General features: G+C 44.0%; 4 protein-coding genes across 6 annotated transcripts; all 4 read left to right on the top strand.

Annotated features, from left to right (window-relative positions):
• The first annotated feature begins 1,765 nt into the window (after positions 1 to 1,765).
• Positions 1,766 to 4,650, top strand: LOC131212749 (uncharacterized). 2 transcript variants are annotated; one of them, XM_058206746.1, is made up of 9 exons: positions 1,766 to 2,238; positions 2,390 to 2,550; positions 2,617 to 2,770; positions 2,835 to 3,100; positions 3,172 to 3,538; positions 3,611 to 3,817; positions 3,893 to 4,005; positions 4,071 to 4,257; positions 4,319 to 4,650. In XM_058206746.1, the coding sequence occupies exons 1-9, from the start codon at positions 2,142 to 2,144 to the stop codon at positions 4,648 to 4,650; spliced, it is 1,884 nt and encodes a 627-aa protein (XP_058062729.1). In that variant the 5' UTR covers positions 1,766 to 2,141. The 2 variants fall into 2 exon arrangements, with proteins under 2 accessions (XP_058062729.1, XP_058062728.1); XM_058206745.1 differs by having other exon boundaries at positions 3,893 to 4,012; positions 4,078 to 4,257.
• A 1,710-nt stretch (positions 4,651 to 6,360) lies between these two features.
• Positions 6,361 to 6,978, top strand: LOC131212750 (uncharacterized protein C1orf131). Its single transcript, XM_058206747.1, has one exon. The coding sequence runs from the start codon at positions 6,373 to 6,375 to the stop codon at positions 6,976 to 6,978; it is 606 nt and encodes a 201-aa protein (XP_058062730.1). The 5' UTR covers positions 6,361 to 6,372.
• A 280-nt stretch (positions 6,979 to 7,258) lies between these two features.
• LOC131208730 (nucleolar complex protein 4 homolog) lies at positions 7,259 to 10,657 on the top strand. 2 transcript variants are annotated; one of them, XM_058201565.1, is made up of 5 exons: positions 7,259 to 7,414; positions 7,601 to 7,733; positions 7,823 to 8,991; positions 9,062 to 9,227; positions 9,661 to 10,657. In XM_058201565.1, the coding sequence occupies exons 1-4, from the start codon at positions 7,271 to 7,273 to the stop codon at positions 9,179 to 9,181; spliced, it is 1,566 nt and encodes a 521-aa protein (XP_058057548.1). In that variant the 5' UTR covers positions 7,259 to 7,270; the 3' UTR covers positions 9,182 to 9,227; positions 9,661 to 10,657. The 2 variants fall into 2 exon arrangements, with proteins under 2 accessions (XP_058057548.1, XP_058057547.1); XM_058201564.1 differs by having other exon boundaries at positions 9,062 to 10,657.
• Positions 10,658 to 11,276: 619 nt separating this feature from the next.
• Positions 11,277 to 17,417, top strand: LOC131208510 (RNA-binding protein Ro60). Its single transcript, XM_058201284.1, has 4 exons — positions 11,277 to 11,567; positions 11,633 to 12,620; positions 12,697 to 13,060; positions 13,133 to 17,417. The coding sequence occupies exons 1-4, from the start codon at positions 11,277 to 11,279 to the stop codon at positions 13,278 to 13,280; spliced, it is 1,791 nt and encodes a 596-aa protein (XP_058057267.1). The 3' UTR covers positions 13,281 to 17,417.
• The last annotated feature ends 234 nt before the right edge of the window (positions 17,418 to 17,651 follow it).

The following is a 17,651-nucleotide window of genomic DNA, read 5'->3' as shown; positions in this document are numbered from 1 at the left end:
GAGTGTAACTTTTCAAAACAACAGGATCGTTCATCCTGCAGCTCTTCTGGCACCAACTGGGTGCAACGGTTCTCGATGCAACTGCATCAAACGGTGTCAAAAAGGCAATTAACTATACACACGGTAAACAGAAATCAATATATACATACTCTAATATAGCATAGCATAGTAATGAAACGATAGGCTCTGAACGTGTCGTCATCGACGCGGCGTGACGCCGCCGGACGATGCACGCAAATAATTTTCCTCTTTGTTGTGGTGTGTGGTCGTGTCATGCGTGTGTTATCTTGTTGTAGTTGTCACGCAAATGCAGTGTACTCTCCCGCGCGGGAGGGCTTATAACAATGGCCAATTGTCACAAAATTAATCCACATTCCTTGAGACCCACAGACCTCTGGACTCACGTGTCCGGCTGAAGCTCCTCGTGGTCTGTCGAAGTGTTCGCATCCTTTTCCCGTTTCGTTTCTCTGCACTTTTAGAGCCGTTTTCGGCCAAAACTTCGGACACCTCCTACTATACCCCCGGCGGCATAAACATGTACTAAATAGGCATTTTACGTGTGACAGACGATTAAAAGAATTTATATTGTTAAACGAATGGTAAATCGTATGTGTCTCAATGGTCATCAGAATGCTTTTCGACAGGAATTGGAAGTAGCTGGAGGAAGCCTCCCCCGTTTCCTCCGGTCCACTGGTATCCACTGCCTTTACCCGTTCAGCACGAACATCCCGATTCGTACCGTGTTTCGGACCGTGAAAGTGTAGTGCATGTGTGTGTGTGTTATCCTCATCGACTAACTAGTAAAATGTAGCGAATCGTTCAGAACCGAACCATTGTCCCGACCCAACGCCGAACTGCTGCCTATACTTCCCTTCTTGAGCTTCCCGAGCAGGGCTCTCATGTGATGTACTCTATATCTAGAAAAACCACTGTCCGTTAACGGGGAAGCCAATGTGGGTCTAAACAGAAGGCCATCATAGAAGAAATCTATAAAATAGTAAGCTGGACCCTGAAACATCCGGTACAGCACCATCATGGGTTGTGGACGATGGAAACTCGTTTCACCCTTCACTCTCCATCTCTGCCTTCTGTATGTCTCTCTCTCACTCTTTCCTTCTTTCTCTATCTATCTCTGATGGACCGGATGGAGAAAAATTAAAACAAAAACCACTAACGCAATATACTAGGCGCGTAAATAAAAGAAGGAAGTTTTCGTGGGCGCCGCCGCTCTAGGAGAAAGGTGAAGCGGACCGATAGCGCGGAATACTAAAGTAAACGGTGAAAAAATGATTGATCATAATTGTGTAACCAACTGCAAACAAAACAATCTATTTTCTAATGAATAAAAAGTATATATACATAGATATATACAAGACATATGGAGGTGGGTGTTTGCTTTCGTGCTTACTTCGCGCTCGGCAGTTGTGCAAATGAAACGATGCAACAACCCAACGACTACGAGCGGGGCAGGAAAGGAAACGGGTACGTTGTTCATGTGTATAAGGTATGGTTTTCTGAATATATTATCACGCGTACCATCTTCGGAACCGATTCCTTGGGAGGGTCCACGGAGAGGAGGGTTCAATTCAAATGTCCCAGTATGCTGTCCAAGCCGAGCTGTCAAACCGATGCTGGCAGAGGCTGGCTGCACACAAAAACAACAACCGATGCTGTCAGTGCGATGCGTACTCCGGGCCCTGGAGAGTGACTAAGTTCGCAAAACTCTCGAATTTTCGTCTCAAATCGTGCCGCCGAATTGCGAGTAGTTTGGAGGAAAGAAAGGATTCGTAACTGTAAAAACCGGATCGTGAAAAAAAGTGGTCATTTGCATTGTGTACCGGAGAACCGGATTGCAGACTGAATTCTGCGAACAGGCGACAGCGGCAGCAGTAGCTAAGAAAAGTTTCGGTGACGGTTTCTGTGTTATCGCAGAGCTAGAAGCTAGGCGGTTGCGCTGGAACCTGACTCCTGTCGGAAGTGTCGCAGTAGGCGTCAAGAAACAGCTGAATCGGTCGGAGGCAACCAACGGTTGCTGGGTTTGCACTTTGGCCGAGTGCGACACCATCCTACGACTCCGACACCGACAGAGGCGGCATCGCACAGTGCTGCGCGCAACAAGGTGAATCGGCAAAACCGGAGATATGTGGTCCGTGTGCAAGATCCGCGGGCGTGGTAGAACTGGCCAGGCATTAGTTTGGAGCATTGTTACGTCCATTCTCGCCATTCTACTGCAACCAGGTATGTCATCTACGCTCCGTTATGTCGTGTTATGTTTCGGCAGTAGCCTTCGCCGCCGCACAATTAATCAGCGCTGCCAATCGGAGCACACTATGCTTCATTATCTTAGTAAACATTTTCGTTTTATTTGCGTCGCGACGCGTTTTGATAGCGAATGCCACCCAGTACCGAGTGGATATAAAAACGTCGGTAGTCTATGGCCCAAATACGACGGTAAATATCGACGCCGTTCTGTACACGGACGGAGCGTTGGTCAAAGACGATTACATTGTCTATTGGCGCGACAACACACCACTGCAGCACCGGATAGATGTAAGTAGTGATGTTGGGCGAGAACATCATTGTAAATAAATCGGTCCTTTTTATCGCTCTCGGCAGGATATCAGCTCGCAGGTTCCCCGTTTTAATTGGACCATTTCGTTCCCTCATTCGGTCCCGTCCGGTACGTACGAAGCTACCATAACGGTGAAGAAGCTATGGGTGTTTGTTCCGTTAGATTGTGCCAAGGCATCTGTAAAGTTTAACCTGACCAGTAAGTGCACGCAGTGTACATCAATTTCGGCAGTATTTTGTTAGCTTGTCCACTTTTACCGTAGGCATACTTAGCGGGGAGCTGCAGTTGTCACAGAACGACACACTCGTTGATAGCACGTACATAGCGAGCACCTTGCCGCTCAACCAGAGCGTTAGCGTTTCGGAACGGGACCGTGTAGCGCTCGAGGAGGCCGCATACGTGCGAACGTTTTGGTTCATCAATTGCCAGTACATCGGTACATCGAGCGAACTTTCCACATTGGGCAACTACACGAAGGAGAACGAAACATACACCATCGAGGCTTTGGTGGTAGCATCCTTTGAGAAGGTAACTCCCATCAGCTGCTGCTTGATCGAACCTTCTTTGATCGTTCGAATTGTTTCCGATACCGATTTTAGCTTCCCGACCCAACAACCACAACCACTACCACAACCACAACCACCACCACTACCACCACCACCACCACACCAGCCACAACAACGACAACGACAACAACAACATCGACAACACCACCCACAACTACAACATCAACAACCCCCGCCACTACGACCACGAGTTCCACATCAACAACCACATCGACTCCAAAACCCAAAGAATTATCGTCAACGGAACCAACTTCTGGCAGTTCCGGTCATCCACTTCCGACCGGCTGGCAGCGCAGTAGGCGGGATGCGAATCCTTCGCTCAGGCTGGACTCGAGCGCGGGTGACGTATTGTCACTGAAAGGCATAAGCCCAGCGTTGCTTAGTATGATAGACAGTAAAAGTAAGTATTTCCTTTAGTTTTCGAAAAAGCAGCTCTCAAAGCATGTCCTCTTTGTGCCTTGCTTTTGCGTAGACATTGTGCGGCCAGATGGCTCCAAGGAATCGCCCTCAAACGAGCCATCGGTGGACAGTATGCAACTAGCAAGGCTAGAAAAGAAATCCAACACAAAGTTCTTCCTGGATGATGCAAAACAGCCGTTCGTTTGTGGCAACAGTTCGATGGTCCCGCCGGATCCGGCCAAAGTGTACGGCCACTTTCAGCGAACGATCGTCGTACAGAGTAAGTGTGCAGATTTTATGAACGTCTTCTAGACTGTTCTCCGTTACCGTTTATCACAAACAATGTTTATTCCAGCTCCGATCGCTCGTTTCAACGTCTCGGGACAGCAGTGGGTTAAGCAGGGCCAACCGGTTGACCTTGTGTTTCAGTGCAGTGGTTCACCACCGTTTGAGTTTTGTGTCAACTTCATGCCAAGTGAGCACCGAAACGAAAAAGAATGAACCGGATGTAACAATAATTAATTGGTTTTCACAACACAGGCCCCCACAATATGACAGGCAACGAAACCTGTGATCACGGATGGGAACCGGCGAGAGATGGCATTTGTCGCTATCAACTTCATCGGTTTTTCTTTGACAAAAAGCTCGGTTCGATCGTGTTTTTTGTGCGTAATCGCATTTCCAACTACATAACCCAAGTCGGCATCCAGTTCTACGAGAGTAAGACGAGCGACTGCTGTTCCCGTGTGCACGTTCACTTAACTGTTTATCTCCGCCACAGATCAGCCGAAGTCGCAGCTCTCGGTGATAATTGTACCGATCGGGTTCTGTCTGCTCGCCGTTACGCTGGTAGTATTTGGTGTGGCGTACTACATTCAGAACCGTGATCGGTTTATCGTGGAGGTGGCAGACTTCAACTTTGGTGACACGAGTTCGCTGGACGACGACATGGAGTACAAAACGTTCCACCAACGGCTGGTAGACAGTTTGCGGGACTCGGTCAGAGTACCACGCTTCAACTTCCGCCGGTCCAGTGCGCACGACGTGGACGATGTGTCGCCTGGAGGAGGGCCAGGCGGCGATTCTTCGTTGCGTTACGGATCGATGACCTAAAGAACGCCGAAAAAGAAAAGGTAGGTGTTGATCGGTCTGTACATTTCCTTTGCTCACGAAGCTCGCCGAATACTGACGAGTTGAAGAATTGAGAAACACAAAAAGAAATCATCAAGTCAATTGGCGTAGAGCACGTTCCATGAGCAATTTAGGCCAAAAGATACTGGGAAGCTAGATAATCGAAACGTTGTTGCTGATAATGCTGAGGAATGATACCACAAATTGCTGATATTTTCAGAAACGAATATAAAGTAGAACTTCCCGATTGGGTAAATGAAACACAAATTTACATGTTGTGTTTCCAATGAAAAGATTGTGTCTCGTTTCCAACAAAAAACTGATTCTGAAGGTCTCGTTTCCCGTTCCGACGCCGGTTGCGGAATTCTGTTTACCAAGAACAGAGAATGATAACAAACAAGAATTTATGCATGATCTTTACGTAGTTACATGAGAACAGTTCCCGCAACTGGGTCGAAAAAGCAACTAAACCGTGCTTTCTTACATTGTGCAACTACACGCGTTGCTACTGGCACAAAAAATGAAAAATCAAAATTCAAAAGACTGTACAATTATTCGCTATTCCATCTCCGTATCGGCCAGTTTGATTAGTTTCCATTGGATGCATTTTTTGCTTCAGCAAATTATCGATCATAATATATGTATGTAAGGATTAGCTTTTCGGTTCGTTATCTTCGGACATACATTAGCCTAAAAAATCCCTTCTTTAACACCCTGATACGTATTTTGCACAGCAATGCTACGTTTGGCAAATACCACGCAGTGACCGCAAGCATTAGATTGAGAGAACATTGGGGTGTGACACTGGATTAGGCAGTAATTTTGTAAAACGATACTATCATGTGATACTGATATCTACGGTTTATTTTACGTGTAGAGTGTAAGTCACAACAAAAGCAAAAAGATTAACCGGGCAAACCGTTCCTGAATGCCTGGACTGGAGCCTGAACTGCCAAGGGAAGTTTGCCCAAACTATAACGCTTTAGAACGCGCGGCGTACTTTTGGTAATATCTTCCTTTGCCGTTCCACTCCCACAACGCATAGATACCCCTAACGTATGATAGTTTCGGTGGAAGTCAACCCTCCGCCCGAAAATAGGTCACGTATTTGTACTCTATCGTAATGAATCATATAACAGGCTCGAATATTAACACGGAAAGGATTTTGGCTTAAGTCAGTAAAGCAAAACAGGTAGTCATATTAGGATTAAAATTGATTCTATAAACAAAAGGCGTCAACCCCGGGTCATTTTATCGGAGGTACCCTGAGGTTTATCGGAGGAGCTGGATAAAGGGACGGAAAATGTTATAAAAGGAACTTGAATGTGCGATGAAACGCTGGATTCGGTTCTCACAATGTTTCTTCTTATGTTTGTATATCTGAGATCCTATAGGCACAACCAAACAGCAAGTGTTATCAGAAGTACAGAATAGTTTAGTGAAAAACGAAATAGATATACAGGTTGGGGTTTTCATTTGTGTATCCTTTTTAAATGATGAACATTAGCGGACATTAATTTTCTTGCCGTCAACATAACGACGGCTCGCGAAAGCTATCTTCGTCTTTAGCGACCTTGGTTGCTGTCAACGGTTCGACTGAAACGTCGAAAAATCCGGATCACAACAAACCGCTTGAATGTGTTTCCGCTGCTTAGTTTGTTGTTTTTTCGTGAATAAAAAAGTAAACTATCGTTTAGCCCACGAATGGACGCTGCAACTTCAGCTTTCGTTCCTATTCGCACCAAGGCTTCGGTGGTGTTGAAAGAAAAAGCGGAATCATCTTTCGGTGTAACTGTATTTGAACCCAAAAAGGCTGCACTGCAACGGAAAAAGACGTCGCGGCCGCCCGAACGTACCCCGATTGGTGATGGGAAAGGCTCTGGAGGTGACGATACTGAGGACGATATTGATGACATTTTCTCGGATGCCCCACGAAGAAAGCCTAAACGGAAAGCCGATCCAACTGTATTCGATTTATCAAAGGCACGCAAGGACATTATAAACTTCGGCATTAGTGGCTTCGACACAAAAGAGAAGCATCAAGCGAGTATTGCACTGGCAATAAAGCTCGGGGCCAAGCCGCCGAAAAATAAAGGCCGCAATTATCGTGAGATTCTCGAGGAACGGAAAGCAGCTAAGAAGAAAGATGACGATGTGGCGGAAAAAAGGCGCGCGGGTCACACTGCGTTTGGGGCTATTCAGTCGTTCCAGAAGCACCAGCAGAGGAAGCGTGACCGAGAGCGAAATCCTGGTTCCATCATGAAACACTACGGCATAGCTAAACCTCGTTTGGGTGGAAAAAGGAAATAAAAGTACATAAAGTACGGCATAATTTAATGCATTGAAGTTTGTAGAAACACTGTCGAATGAATCTGGTCCGAAAACTCCGGCTACATGAGTTCATTTTATGTTGTCAAGTACTGTTTACAAAGCAGTCCTCAGGAGTTGCAACAATGCGAATGGGGTGTTTGGTATCAGTCGTGTGCGCCCGGAGGAACTGAACCCCGCAGTGTAAACGCGTCCAACGCTAGAGTCATTGCGAGACAAAGTTGTTCATGTGTTTTTTCCTCACAGTAGTGCGTGCCGTGCCAGGAAAACGAAGATGTCGCTGACGATCGCTAGCCACAATTCGACGCAATTTTCTTCTGGCAAAGCTGGCTCGAAGCTGTTGAAGCAGAAGGCGGCCGAGTTCTTGCAATGCACGCGTTCAACTACTGCCCTGCTGGAGCTGATAGCATTCCAAAAGGTAGGACTCGGAACGAGTGATTGGAACCGGTTCTGAGCGAACGGGGAACGGCCAGAAGATCATCTCATTGTGCATGTTAGCCGTTTCGTATCGTGCCTGTTTTGCTACCAATGATGAGACACGAGAAATTCTTTTCAGTTACGTATTCATGACTACCTCTTATTGTTTTTCTCTGGTCCGCCCCAGGAATGCATTGCACGCAACGCTCCGCTAACGCCATGCCTTCTGACGATGGAGCATTTGTTCACGGAGCTGCTTCGCCGGAACGACATGCGCCCGACGGCCACCGCTGCTGAACGTCCTGCAGGAGTGCCTTTAGGTAAGCGACATAAGCGGTCACACCTTCCACAGTGATGTGCAATCTGTTGCGTGCGAACTGTTTCCGAGTGATGTCATCCGTTTTTACAGAGAACGCTAGCTCGTCGCAAGCGAACCATAAACAGTGGTTGTTGGCGCAGTATCGGGAAACTTTCGGTTTGATCGTCGCAGGTTTAAACCACGATAAGCAAGCAGAAGCATGCCAAGCGCTAACGACGGCAATGAAGCTTCTCATCGCCGAAGCGCACAATGCTCCGGAAGTGACGAGTTCCGGCGAGCTGCAGTTCCCGGTCGGCCGACTAAAGCAAATCCTAATCACTATGCTCTCGGTCGAGCGACTAAACACGCACCTGTTCAACCGGTTCCAGGAGTATTCCTACTATCTGGATGTGATTTACTTCTGCTGGAAGTTAATGCCTTCCCTAGTGCCCCGAGATTGTGTGCCGAACGATGTGTTCATGCAGAATCTTCTCTTCCTGATCGGTGCGGTCTCGTTCGGCAAGGATGCACTGAAGGAAGCGAACAACGTGCTATGCGTCCCACTAAATGGATCGTTTGATTACGTGCTCGTGCGCCGTCAGATAAACAAGACTTGGAGTTTCGTGATAAACTGGCCGCACGGCGAAGCGGCCCACCAGCAGTTACTGCTGGTACTGCTGGAGAAGGTGCTACCGCATCTCGACAAGCCGGTACTGCTGACTGACTTTCTCATGGATTCCCTGGACGTGGGAGGCGCGATTAGTATGCTGGCACTCCAGGGCATTTTCGTGCTGATTCAGCAGTACAATCTCACCTACCCGAACATCTACGAGAAGCTCTACTCGATGTTTGAACCGGAAATTTTCCACACAAAGTTCAAAGCGCGCCTCTTCTATCTGGCAGACATCTTTCTCAGCTCTAGTCATCTGCCCGAAGGTTTGGTGGCCGCATTCGTCAAGCGGCTAGCGCGTCTGGCTCTCATCGCGCCACCGCAGGACGTGGTGATCATCATGCGCTTTATAGGAAACCTCATCATGCGCCATCCGGCCCTGAAGCGTTTGATTTTCCATCCCACCGGAGGGGAGGCTTCCAGTGATCCGTTCGTGACGGAAGAGCGTGACCCGATGAAGTCGAAAGCCCTGGAAAGTTCGCTGTGGGAGGTGGCCGCCTTGCAGAACCATGTACTACCTTCAGTGGCCGTAGCAGCTCGCTTTATCTCGAACCCTTTTCCGAGCGTCGAGTGGGACCTATCGTCGGTGCTGGAGATCAACGAGAATGATGTAAGTGTTGTTGATGCCTACATTTCGCACTTTTCACTATTAATTTATGTTACAACTTGGGCAATTGTAGATTTTTGATAAAGAAATAGCAAGAAAAACTAAGCAGTACGCCTTGAGTATTGACCGTCCGGCGGGCATGTTCGGGTCCTGCGGAGGAGAACTTTCGTCGCAGTACTGGAAGTTGTTTTAACCAGATGGACTCCGTGATTCGTGATGTCATTCAACCTTTTATTGTGGTAAGGAAAGTGGTATGGTTCTCCTTCTAGGTGGGTGCGCAACGAAGCGCAAACGTTCCGTGCTTGCGCGTACAGTTCTTCAGACTCTGTTTGAGTTGGTATTACGCCATAAACTATCTGGTTTGCGTCGTTAATATACCGGATTACGTAGGACACACACTATAGCGCACTTAGGTAGACTTTCTCATTGCATAAACGAGCTAAACCACGGCGGTTCGAATACAAAGTGGTACTGGCATCTCGTGGTAGCAGCGGTTCTCAATTCTAGGTGGCCAAATGTAGGGTTACAAAGAACAGTGGTAAAGGCAGCCTGATGCTCTGTGCACTATTTATTTGCGATGGTCTTAGAAGTTGTTTCATCCCGATACAATACACTACAATAGCATGTATATGTACACTATATATACACATACTATATATTCCTTTCTATTAGATTCTCATCTAACAACAAAAGTTGGGCCGACAACAGATAGAGCACAACCCTTCCGTGCGCCTTTTTTTACAGTGAAGTCTAATCAGCGGTACTAACCAATTGCGCCGAACATGCAAAAGAGCGATCGTTGAACATATTTGTCCTTCGTATGGTCCATGGTGATATAATTGGCGTAAAATTTAATTCGCGTATTGATACGACAGTTAACCAAGCTTCCGAATGGAGAATGTTCCTAACAATCTCGTGACCAACCAAGGCTTCGATGACAAACTGTAGTTATTTTGTTTTACCTTATTTTGTATGTCGTTGTTTTAACAAAGAACACATCCCACAGAATCAGAAAGCATTTTATAAACCATTAGAAGGAACCGTGGTTTTTAGTTAGTTTGTTGTAAGGTAATTTTGTGTCTCGCACGACACAAAAGGGTTGTGTCCTATTATTTTCCTGAACTTGATTAACGATTCTTGAGACGCGTTTAAGGGTAGAGTACAATTAAGTAGGAAACACACATTAACATCATACAGCAAATGAATCGGATCGAGTTCAATAGTCGTAATCGGCATTTCATACGGAGGTAAGGATAAGAAATGTGATTGATCGATCGCATGCGTTGTGCTCGGAAGGATGACAGTACGTTGTAATTTGGGTATCTGTGCAGCAAACAACCACAGATGAAGTTGGAAGCTAAGCTGGAGGATGCGACGGGCACACGATGGGAACTTGGGCATGCAAATAACTGCAAAGACGGAAATACAAATAACTAGTTAAACGCACTTTAGCACAAGGTTGCTGCGTTTAGTAGCATTATCTTTGTTGCCTCTGGTGATAAGGTTCCCTTTTTGTGTCCCCTGCATTCCCATCAGATTGCGTTGAATCCATCGGGACTCCATTGTCCTTGCGACCCTCTAATACAGCGCCAATGAATCTTCGTGATTTATTTGTCCTAAAATTATGACGAGAAAAATAGCGGTACATGAAATAGGCGAGTCATTGAAAATGACCTGAAATAAAGTATGGTTTGCTTTCTTTAGAATAATTATGTGCGTCTCTCTTGCAGCAGCGGTGGTTGCTCTGATCATTCAGGTAAGTTTAACCCATGTCAAGATATTTTAACTCAAAACAACTTAACCTATTCATTAAACGAACGACTGGGTATTAAAAAATTAAAAGCCAATCATTTTTTATGCCGTTGATCGCCCTTTTCGCTGTTCGTTTTGCTGTTGCCACAAACGGTTATTGATATCATATGCAGCAACCATGTTTTGTGCGAGCTTAGTTGGCTAAATTAGAAGCGCCGATTCTCTATTCCCATATTAATCAAGCTCAACAAGGTGGTGTCGTTGCTTGGAAATGATTTTCTAGGTTAAGCAGAACGGAAAAAGCACTCCGTCAGTTTGACATCCAAACCAAGCACGATGAACAGAATGAACTGAAATGAACAGCGCGAACGAGAATTAAGTTTGTGTTGACTTCATCCTTACACCGAACCGCGTTGAACGGCAGAATTGTGTTTTCAACCTCGTGTGCTTTCATTTATATCGCATTAACAGAACTTTTGTGCTGGAAACGGTGCCTTCCCAGCCTTGCCTTATCACGAGTGCTGAACAGTTTCTCGATGGCTTCCGTGTTGGCTACCGTGCAACGCTATCTTTACATCGGAAACGATGTACCGTTCTTCTTCGATGTCACAGAACCCTTGGATATAGAGTTGGGCAAGAAAGTGCTTGCTCCGGCAGTAAAACCCCAGCCATTAACTCCCGCCGTGAACGGTGCTTCAAAGCGATCGAAGAAAGTGCCAAAATTGAAAAATGTCGAACCAGCACCAAAGGGAGAGCAAACGCGCAATGAAACCAGTGGTTCCCTGACAACGATCCCAGTACCGCCGGTGCTCGCTTTGATCAAAAAGGTAAGCCTCTCGTCGATCGTCATTGGGGTAACGTCGGATCACACTTGCCGATCGCTTTATTTCAGATACTCCGAGTCCAGACCGTCAGGCGGTTAGACGAATGTTTGTTCGCTTTGGCGTACTGTAGCCGTGAATTGCCGACCGTAGAAGAACGCCACAGCGTGTACGCGGAGCTACCGGAATTACTAAGTGGTTCGCACGAGCTCTTTGTATTTCTCGAATACTACACGCGGCTTGCGACGCAATCGGGCTACGCGGGCTTCGGTCATGGACTGCGTGGTGCCATTACGCGTTGGTATGACAAGTATGGGGCACTGGAACTAGCGGCGATCGTTGCTAGTAGCAATAGTGTCGAGGGATGGTCTCATGCCGATGTTATTCGAAAGACGCACCTGAAGCTGGCCTGCCCTGCAAAACAAGCTGTAATTGATGCCGCGACGAAACGTACCAGTCAGCTAGTGAGCTACATAGCTCTTAGATCCGCAGAGAAGAAAGACCCTGAGAAAGCGAACGAGAACGGGGCGATCATGGATGCGCTCAACCGCTACCGTACGCTAAGGGAAATACGTGGGGCACCAAGCGCAGTAGAAACGGTGGAATACATCAACAAGCATGGAGCGATCACGTTTGAGCTGATACCCAAGCAGTTTAGACGTTCGGTCAAAGTGTGGGAGGCATTATTTCCCCATCTAACCTACCGCGAGTTGCTAGCTGCAGCCTTGCCGATGATGGACTTCTCGGTGCTGAAAACCAGCGATAGCTCCATCACAAAAGCATATATAAATGCGCTGTCCGATCGTCGTAAGGCTATTGAGAAGGAGAAGATTAATGCGATTGAGGTACACGACATAGTGAAGTTGTTTAGCAACCTTCGCCGATACAAGAGCAAATTGAAGGAAAAACAACAGCGAGAAAAAAAAAACACGAACATTATTCCGCCATTCGACATTTTCAACATGTTAGACGAGATCGCAGATTATTCACTTTCACATCACCCAAAAACTGGTGCACGATACTATATCGCTCTCGACCTTCGCCGTGCTCATCTAAAGAGTAAGTCACAATGGAGTAGTGTTTTTGGGGCGTGATGTTTACTAATGCAAACCGGTGGTTGGTATTTCTATTACAGAGCATGTTCTACGCAGTTGCATAGTGGAGTGCATCGAAGCTAGTGCTTTGATGGCGTTTTCCATCTTTAAGCGGGAGAAAAACGTGACCGTTGTGGCGTTTGCTGAGGACGAGAAATCATTGCGTCCGGTTGAGTTTCGCCAAGATATGACCTGGTCCCAGGCACTGAAACATTGCAAGGACATGGTGCTCCCAAAAACGAAAGCCAAGCTCACGATGCCGATTCAGAATGCCCAGACTAACAAGCAAGAGGTGGATGTATTCATCACCATCACAGATTCCTTGGTTCGCATAAATCCTCTTCGTTCAGCCCCAGCGGAAGCGCTGCTCGAGTACCGTAAAGCTATGAACCTTAATCTAACCAGGTAACATTGAGGCGTGATTGTGTTGGAAAATTGTTTCCAAACACTCTAAAACCACTATTCTTTGCCCCACAGATACGTTGCTGTATCACTTTGCTACCATAAACCTTCGCTGGAGTTCAACGAAAATTCGATGAAAACTGGAGGTATTCTGGAGCTGGTTGGATATAATGCCAGCAATGCGAAGCTTATTGAAGCGTTTGCAAAAAATCTTTTCTTTTAACTACAGCGAGGAAGGTATGTACTGCACTTCGTATATTTCCACAAACGCATCGAACGAACCGATAATTTGAAAATGGCAGTCACTGGGCAGCTCATAAGTGTTGCCTACTTACCGTATTGTCGGGTACAGAATAATGGTGCATATTTAGCTGCCAAAACTTTCTCCAAAACAGGCTGTACAACTGATTGAGTTCAAAATTTCCATTTCGATAAAAGGCTAGCAGTGTCTGTGCCTTCCGACACTCGATCGGTTTGTGCACTGCACAAAGTAAAACACGAACCCCGGAAAAGATTCAACGATTGCATATCTTTACGTGAAGAAAAACAAAACGAACATCGATCGATGTAACAATGGCTCTATCAGTTGTGATACGATCCCTCCATCAAACGGACAAAAGCAAAACGAAACCAGAGAACGATATTACTAAAAAACTATGAACAAAACGTTAACGATACTGTCAGTTGATCGGCAGCACTCCGGCATAAACTGCTTTACCCCCCACAAAGGTTGGAAAGTGTAGTTTAGCTATTCAACCCAATTTTCTTTTTGTCGAATTTATTACACTGAATCATTATACTCGATTATTATTTCCGTTTCCTACTGGTAATTTAGCTTCGCGTATTCTCATTGTGTAGGTGTTTAAGGAACTATTGTGTACTGGTAGATGTAGATTGATCACACTACTTCATACATAGTGTAAGGTTAGAATTCTAAACAAGAATTGGATCTTGTAGTATGAAGGTCATTTGCAGTCTTGCTCCGAATACGTCGTACAAAGGTTTGCGAAAAGGATTTCCTATCCATTTCAACAAATTCTCCGTATTTTTCGTGAACGTTGCTACAATTTTTATGTTGACTTGTACGCAACTTTCTTTCCCATGTATGTGGCGTTCAAAATCCCTAAGAGCCATGTTGTCGTATTCTGAAATTGCAAACCTTTTTTCGGGGTAACAAGTTGATACTGTTATTCAACATTCTGAATGTTGGAAAGCTTTTGCCATTACGTCTGATCGTAACTATTGCAAACTGTTATGATCAATAGTATGGAGTATTCCATCTGAAATTGGGAACATTGGCGAGTCTCGTTACGATTCATTTATTGTACGATGGTTCGGCAACGATTGGTAGTAGTTGAATAATAGGAAATAATACCCCTTATAGTAGATATAAAGTATAGTAACATGGCAGTTTATTCAACGTTCTATTGCCTATCTCAATCCCTATATCGTAACACTACACTCTATAACCAATATTATAAGTGTGATAGAGGTAAGCACAGTTCGACACTGAACCGTGAAATATTCACCTTAAACATCTATAATACACGTGTGTAGGTATAAGGATCTTTATACAAGAATTATGTTCGTTAATAATTTGCGTAGCTTGCGTTGATAATGAGTAGTTTGCCACCCTGAGGAAAACTCGTCTGCCGAAGACAAGGTTTATTTCCAAGACAAATGGGTATACGAACCACTTTAGTTCAAAATGAATAAACCGTTCAGTGACATAAGAATAATAAGTTCAGTGACTCATAAGAATGTTGTGTCTGCCGGAAATAACTGAAAAACCAAATTATTAAGTAATTGAACAGTAATTAAAATTCCATTATTACACAATAGTCAATGCAGCGCTTCGGACACCGGAGCAACGATTTAGCAGAACAACTAAAACCATTTTAACAATAATTGATAGAGCTGTGATTCAAAACATGAAAAAAATTCCTCGCTTTTTGAGGCAACACCCGTAGTTCTAGTTGGCCCTACGTAAAACAATTGCTTTTGAAGGCAACTATAGATATACCTAATAGCGATGAATAACTTTTTTTTTGTATGGTTAATGTTCCACAACTCTAACGAATTGTTCCGTTGAAAACAAAAGTCGTGCAAAGTATTCACATTGCAAGTGAGGGCCACTGAAAACTTCTTCTTTTGTTATCATTATTTTCACTCTCTCATCCCCCGAGACATGATTGAAATTGCTGTTAAAAAATACTAGAATGAATTACGTATCTGAAACAAAAGGAACAACCAACAAACAAATCGAATGTGATATAGACCATGAAAACGAAACATAAAAACCGTTAATATTGGAAACAATCAAATGAAACAGACTGGATTTGTGAAATAAGTGCGGCTTACAATGTTGACTTGCTCTCTTTTCCGCATTTTCGTTTATATCAGAAAACAATCAAATGCAAAAGCAAATGTTGTAAAAAAAAACAAAAAAAATAATTAAGAAACGTTAAATTTAGCGGACACTGGACATATTTTGCATATTTTCGTTTGTCCTTTGGATTGTGAATGTTTTATCCAAAGTTCTAGTTTGATACTTAATTACGATTATACTGACATGAATGACAAGCGCATGCCATTACTTTGAATGCACCGTATTTCGTATTTACTTTGTTGAATCGTTCAAAATCGTGACCTGAAAAGACACACGCACCAAATGATCATTCTTGAGCTTCCGCGTCTCTGTGAAGACGAACGAATGATAAAGAATTAAAAATTGTTTTCTATTGAGCAATCGATGAAATTGGATTGTACTTGGCGCTTGCAATGGTTCTATGAACAGACAAATATTCCTTACCAAGTACGACAAACCAACCAAACGATCTAAAAATACTCATTGAAAGGATTTCTAGCTGGTGTTGGATGAGCGGATGGTTGGAGCGGAGTGACAGTCTGGAGAACAATGTGAAGAGAAAGTATCCTCGGGTCTGACGACAATTATTTCATACAATAATTTAAAAATCCAATATTTTCGATAAACAACCGAATGATGCTGCTAACAAAATTGGCTTGGTACTATCACAAACGAATTCTACGATGAAAGACCCAAACTACGGGGTTTCCATATTGTTTCCATATTTATCAATTAAAGACTGAATCAAACAACAAATGGAACCAAAGCACAGGTTTTCGTTTACATTATGGCTTACCTAAAAATTTAACCGTAGTCAATAACGCACTGCCAGTCATCAATTGAAGTTTCTTCTTTTTGTGTTTCCTTTTGCCGCTGTGACATACAACAGAAATGTAAGAACAAAGAATGGACAGTATTTATTTAATGAAAGCCAAAATATGTAAAGCCACAAACAAAACAGCTCAATTCGCTGAACGTGAAGCTAAAAGTAACAGAAAACGGGTACGCTCAAATTAAAGTTTAAATCAAAGACTTACTTAACGTTGTGCACGAAATAAAACACAAAATGATGGATAGGGGACTATGTATTTGAAGAAAATCTACTGTCCCATTCCGCTCATCATCCGCCAGGGAAATGTTTCGGTTGCCTCTTGAAATGTGGATCATCATCTCAAATCTGGCCATAGTTAGAGATATCGGTTTAGGATACGTGGTTCTTTTAGGTATGTTATTATGAGTGGCAAAAACAAGTCAAATGTTAAAATGCCCCATCCGTGCTAGAATAACAAAAAAGAAAAATTCTTCAAACGGGAAAAGATAACTGCCAACAAAAATGTATTATGTTCCAGATACAAAGCCCAGAGCCCCATTATCTACCCTGTGTTTCGAGCCTTTTGTCAGTTCGACACTCATAAAGTAACTAACAAAACGCTTATTGAAATTGGAAAGAACGAAGCCCATTTCTAAATCGGACAAAAGATCATGTTCCCAATGGTTTTTTTCTATTCATTAAACTGACACACTGTGGACTGTTGAAATGTTCTTCTTTTACTGTCTTGCTATACGTTAAAAAGGCTGAAATAAGTCTAAAGTATTCGCTTTTCCGTAACGTAAGGCATTGATCGATTCGATTAACCTGCGAACAGTGCACACAAAAATAATACCGGTAAAATCCAGATAGAATCTTGGTGATCGAATTGTTTTTTGTTTATATACCTTCTACTTACCCTTACGTTATTCACAGCCTTTGAACTGTTGCCAAAACTCAGAAAAATGAATTTCTGCTAATGATTCTTTGCTACACAACTCTATGGTTCGGCAGCATACGAACCACCCTAGCTTCGTTAGTTAGTTAACTATGTAAATGATGCAGGCAGAAGTGTATCGTAAAACCATTTAACGTAAGCAAGTTGTCCAGATAAAAAACAAAAAAATATTTTTCTACCACAGAAAACTGACAATTATCAAATAAGTAATAGCCAATGGTGAAACTCAATCAAAAAAACAGTATATACTCATGAAACGGAACGAAAAAGAAATATTTATACAAAGAAACTTTGACATGGAAATCAATAAAACCAACCATCACATTGGGCCACCACAACAAATTCAAACCCAAAACAGGAATCGAAGCGTTTCCAGTGTTTTTCCTTTTCCTCCATATGCTAGCACCTGTCTCAGTACCTTTACAATGGTTCGCTGGTAACTTTTTTTGCAATTCAATTG

Source organism: Anopheles bellator, chromosome 2, assembly GCF_943735745.2.
Source record: "Anopheles bellator chromosome 2, idAnoBellAS_SP24_06.2, whole genome shotgun sequence".
In the NCBI taxonomy this organism is placed as follows: Eukaryota; Metazoa; Arthropoda; class Insecta; order Diptera; family Culicidae; genus Anopheles; species Anopheles bellator.
The sequence above is the reverse complement of the archived record's forward strand: the minus strand, read 5'-3'. Positions and strand labels throughout refer to the sequence as shown.

Coding starts and splice junctions, on each gene's coding strand:
- LOC131212749 (XM_058206746.1), top strand. CDS start 2,142: ATGTGGTCCGTGTGCAAGATCCGCGGGCGTGGTAGAACTGGCCAGGCA. Junction 2,771..2,834: donor TGTAAAGTTTAACCTGACCA/GTAAGTGCACGC, acceptor CTTTTACCGTAG/GCATACTTAGCGGGGAGCTG. Junction 4,006..4,070: donor TTGAGTTTTGTGTCAACTTC/ATGCCAAGTGAG, acceptor ATTGGTTTTCAC/AACACAGGCCCCCACAATAT.
- LOC131212750 (XM_058206747.1), top strand. CDS start 6,373: ATGGACGCTGCAACTTCAGCTTTCGTTCCTATTCGCACCAAGGCTTCG.
- LOC131208730 (XM_058201565.1), top strand. CDS start 7,271: ATGTCGCTGACGATCGCTAGCCACAATTCGACGCAATTTTCTTCTGGC. Junction 7,734..7,822: donor TCCTGCAGGAGTGCCTTTAG/GTAAGCGACATA, acceptor CCGTTTTTACAG/AGAACGCTAGCTCGTCGCAA. Junction 8,992..9,061: donor TGGAGATCAACGAGAATGAT/GTAAGTGTTGTT, acceptor GGGCAATTGTAG/ATTTTTGATAAAGAAATAGC.
- LOC131208510 (XM_058201284.1), top strand. CDS start 11,277: ATGGCTTCCGTGTTGGCTACCGTGCAACGCTATCTTTACATCGGAAAC. Junction 11,568..11,632: donor TGCTCGCTTTGATCAAAAAG/GTAAGCCTCTCG, acceptor GCTTTATTTCAG/ATACTCCGAGTCCAGACCGT. Junction 13,061..13,132: donor ATGAACCTTAATCTAACCAG/GTAACATTGAGG, acceptor TTTGCCCCACAG/ATACGTTGCTGTATCACTTT.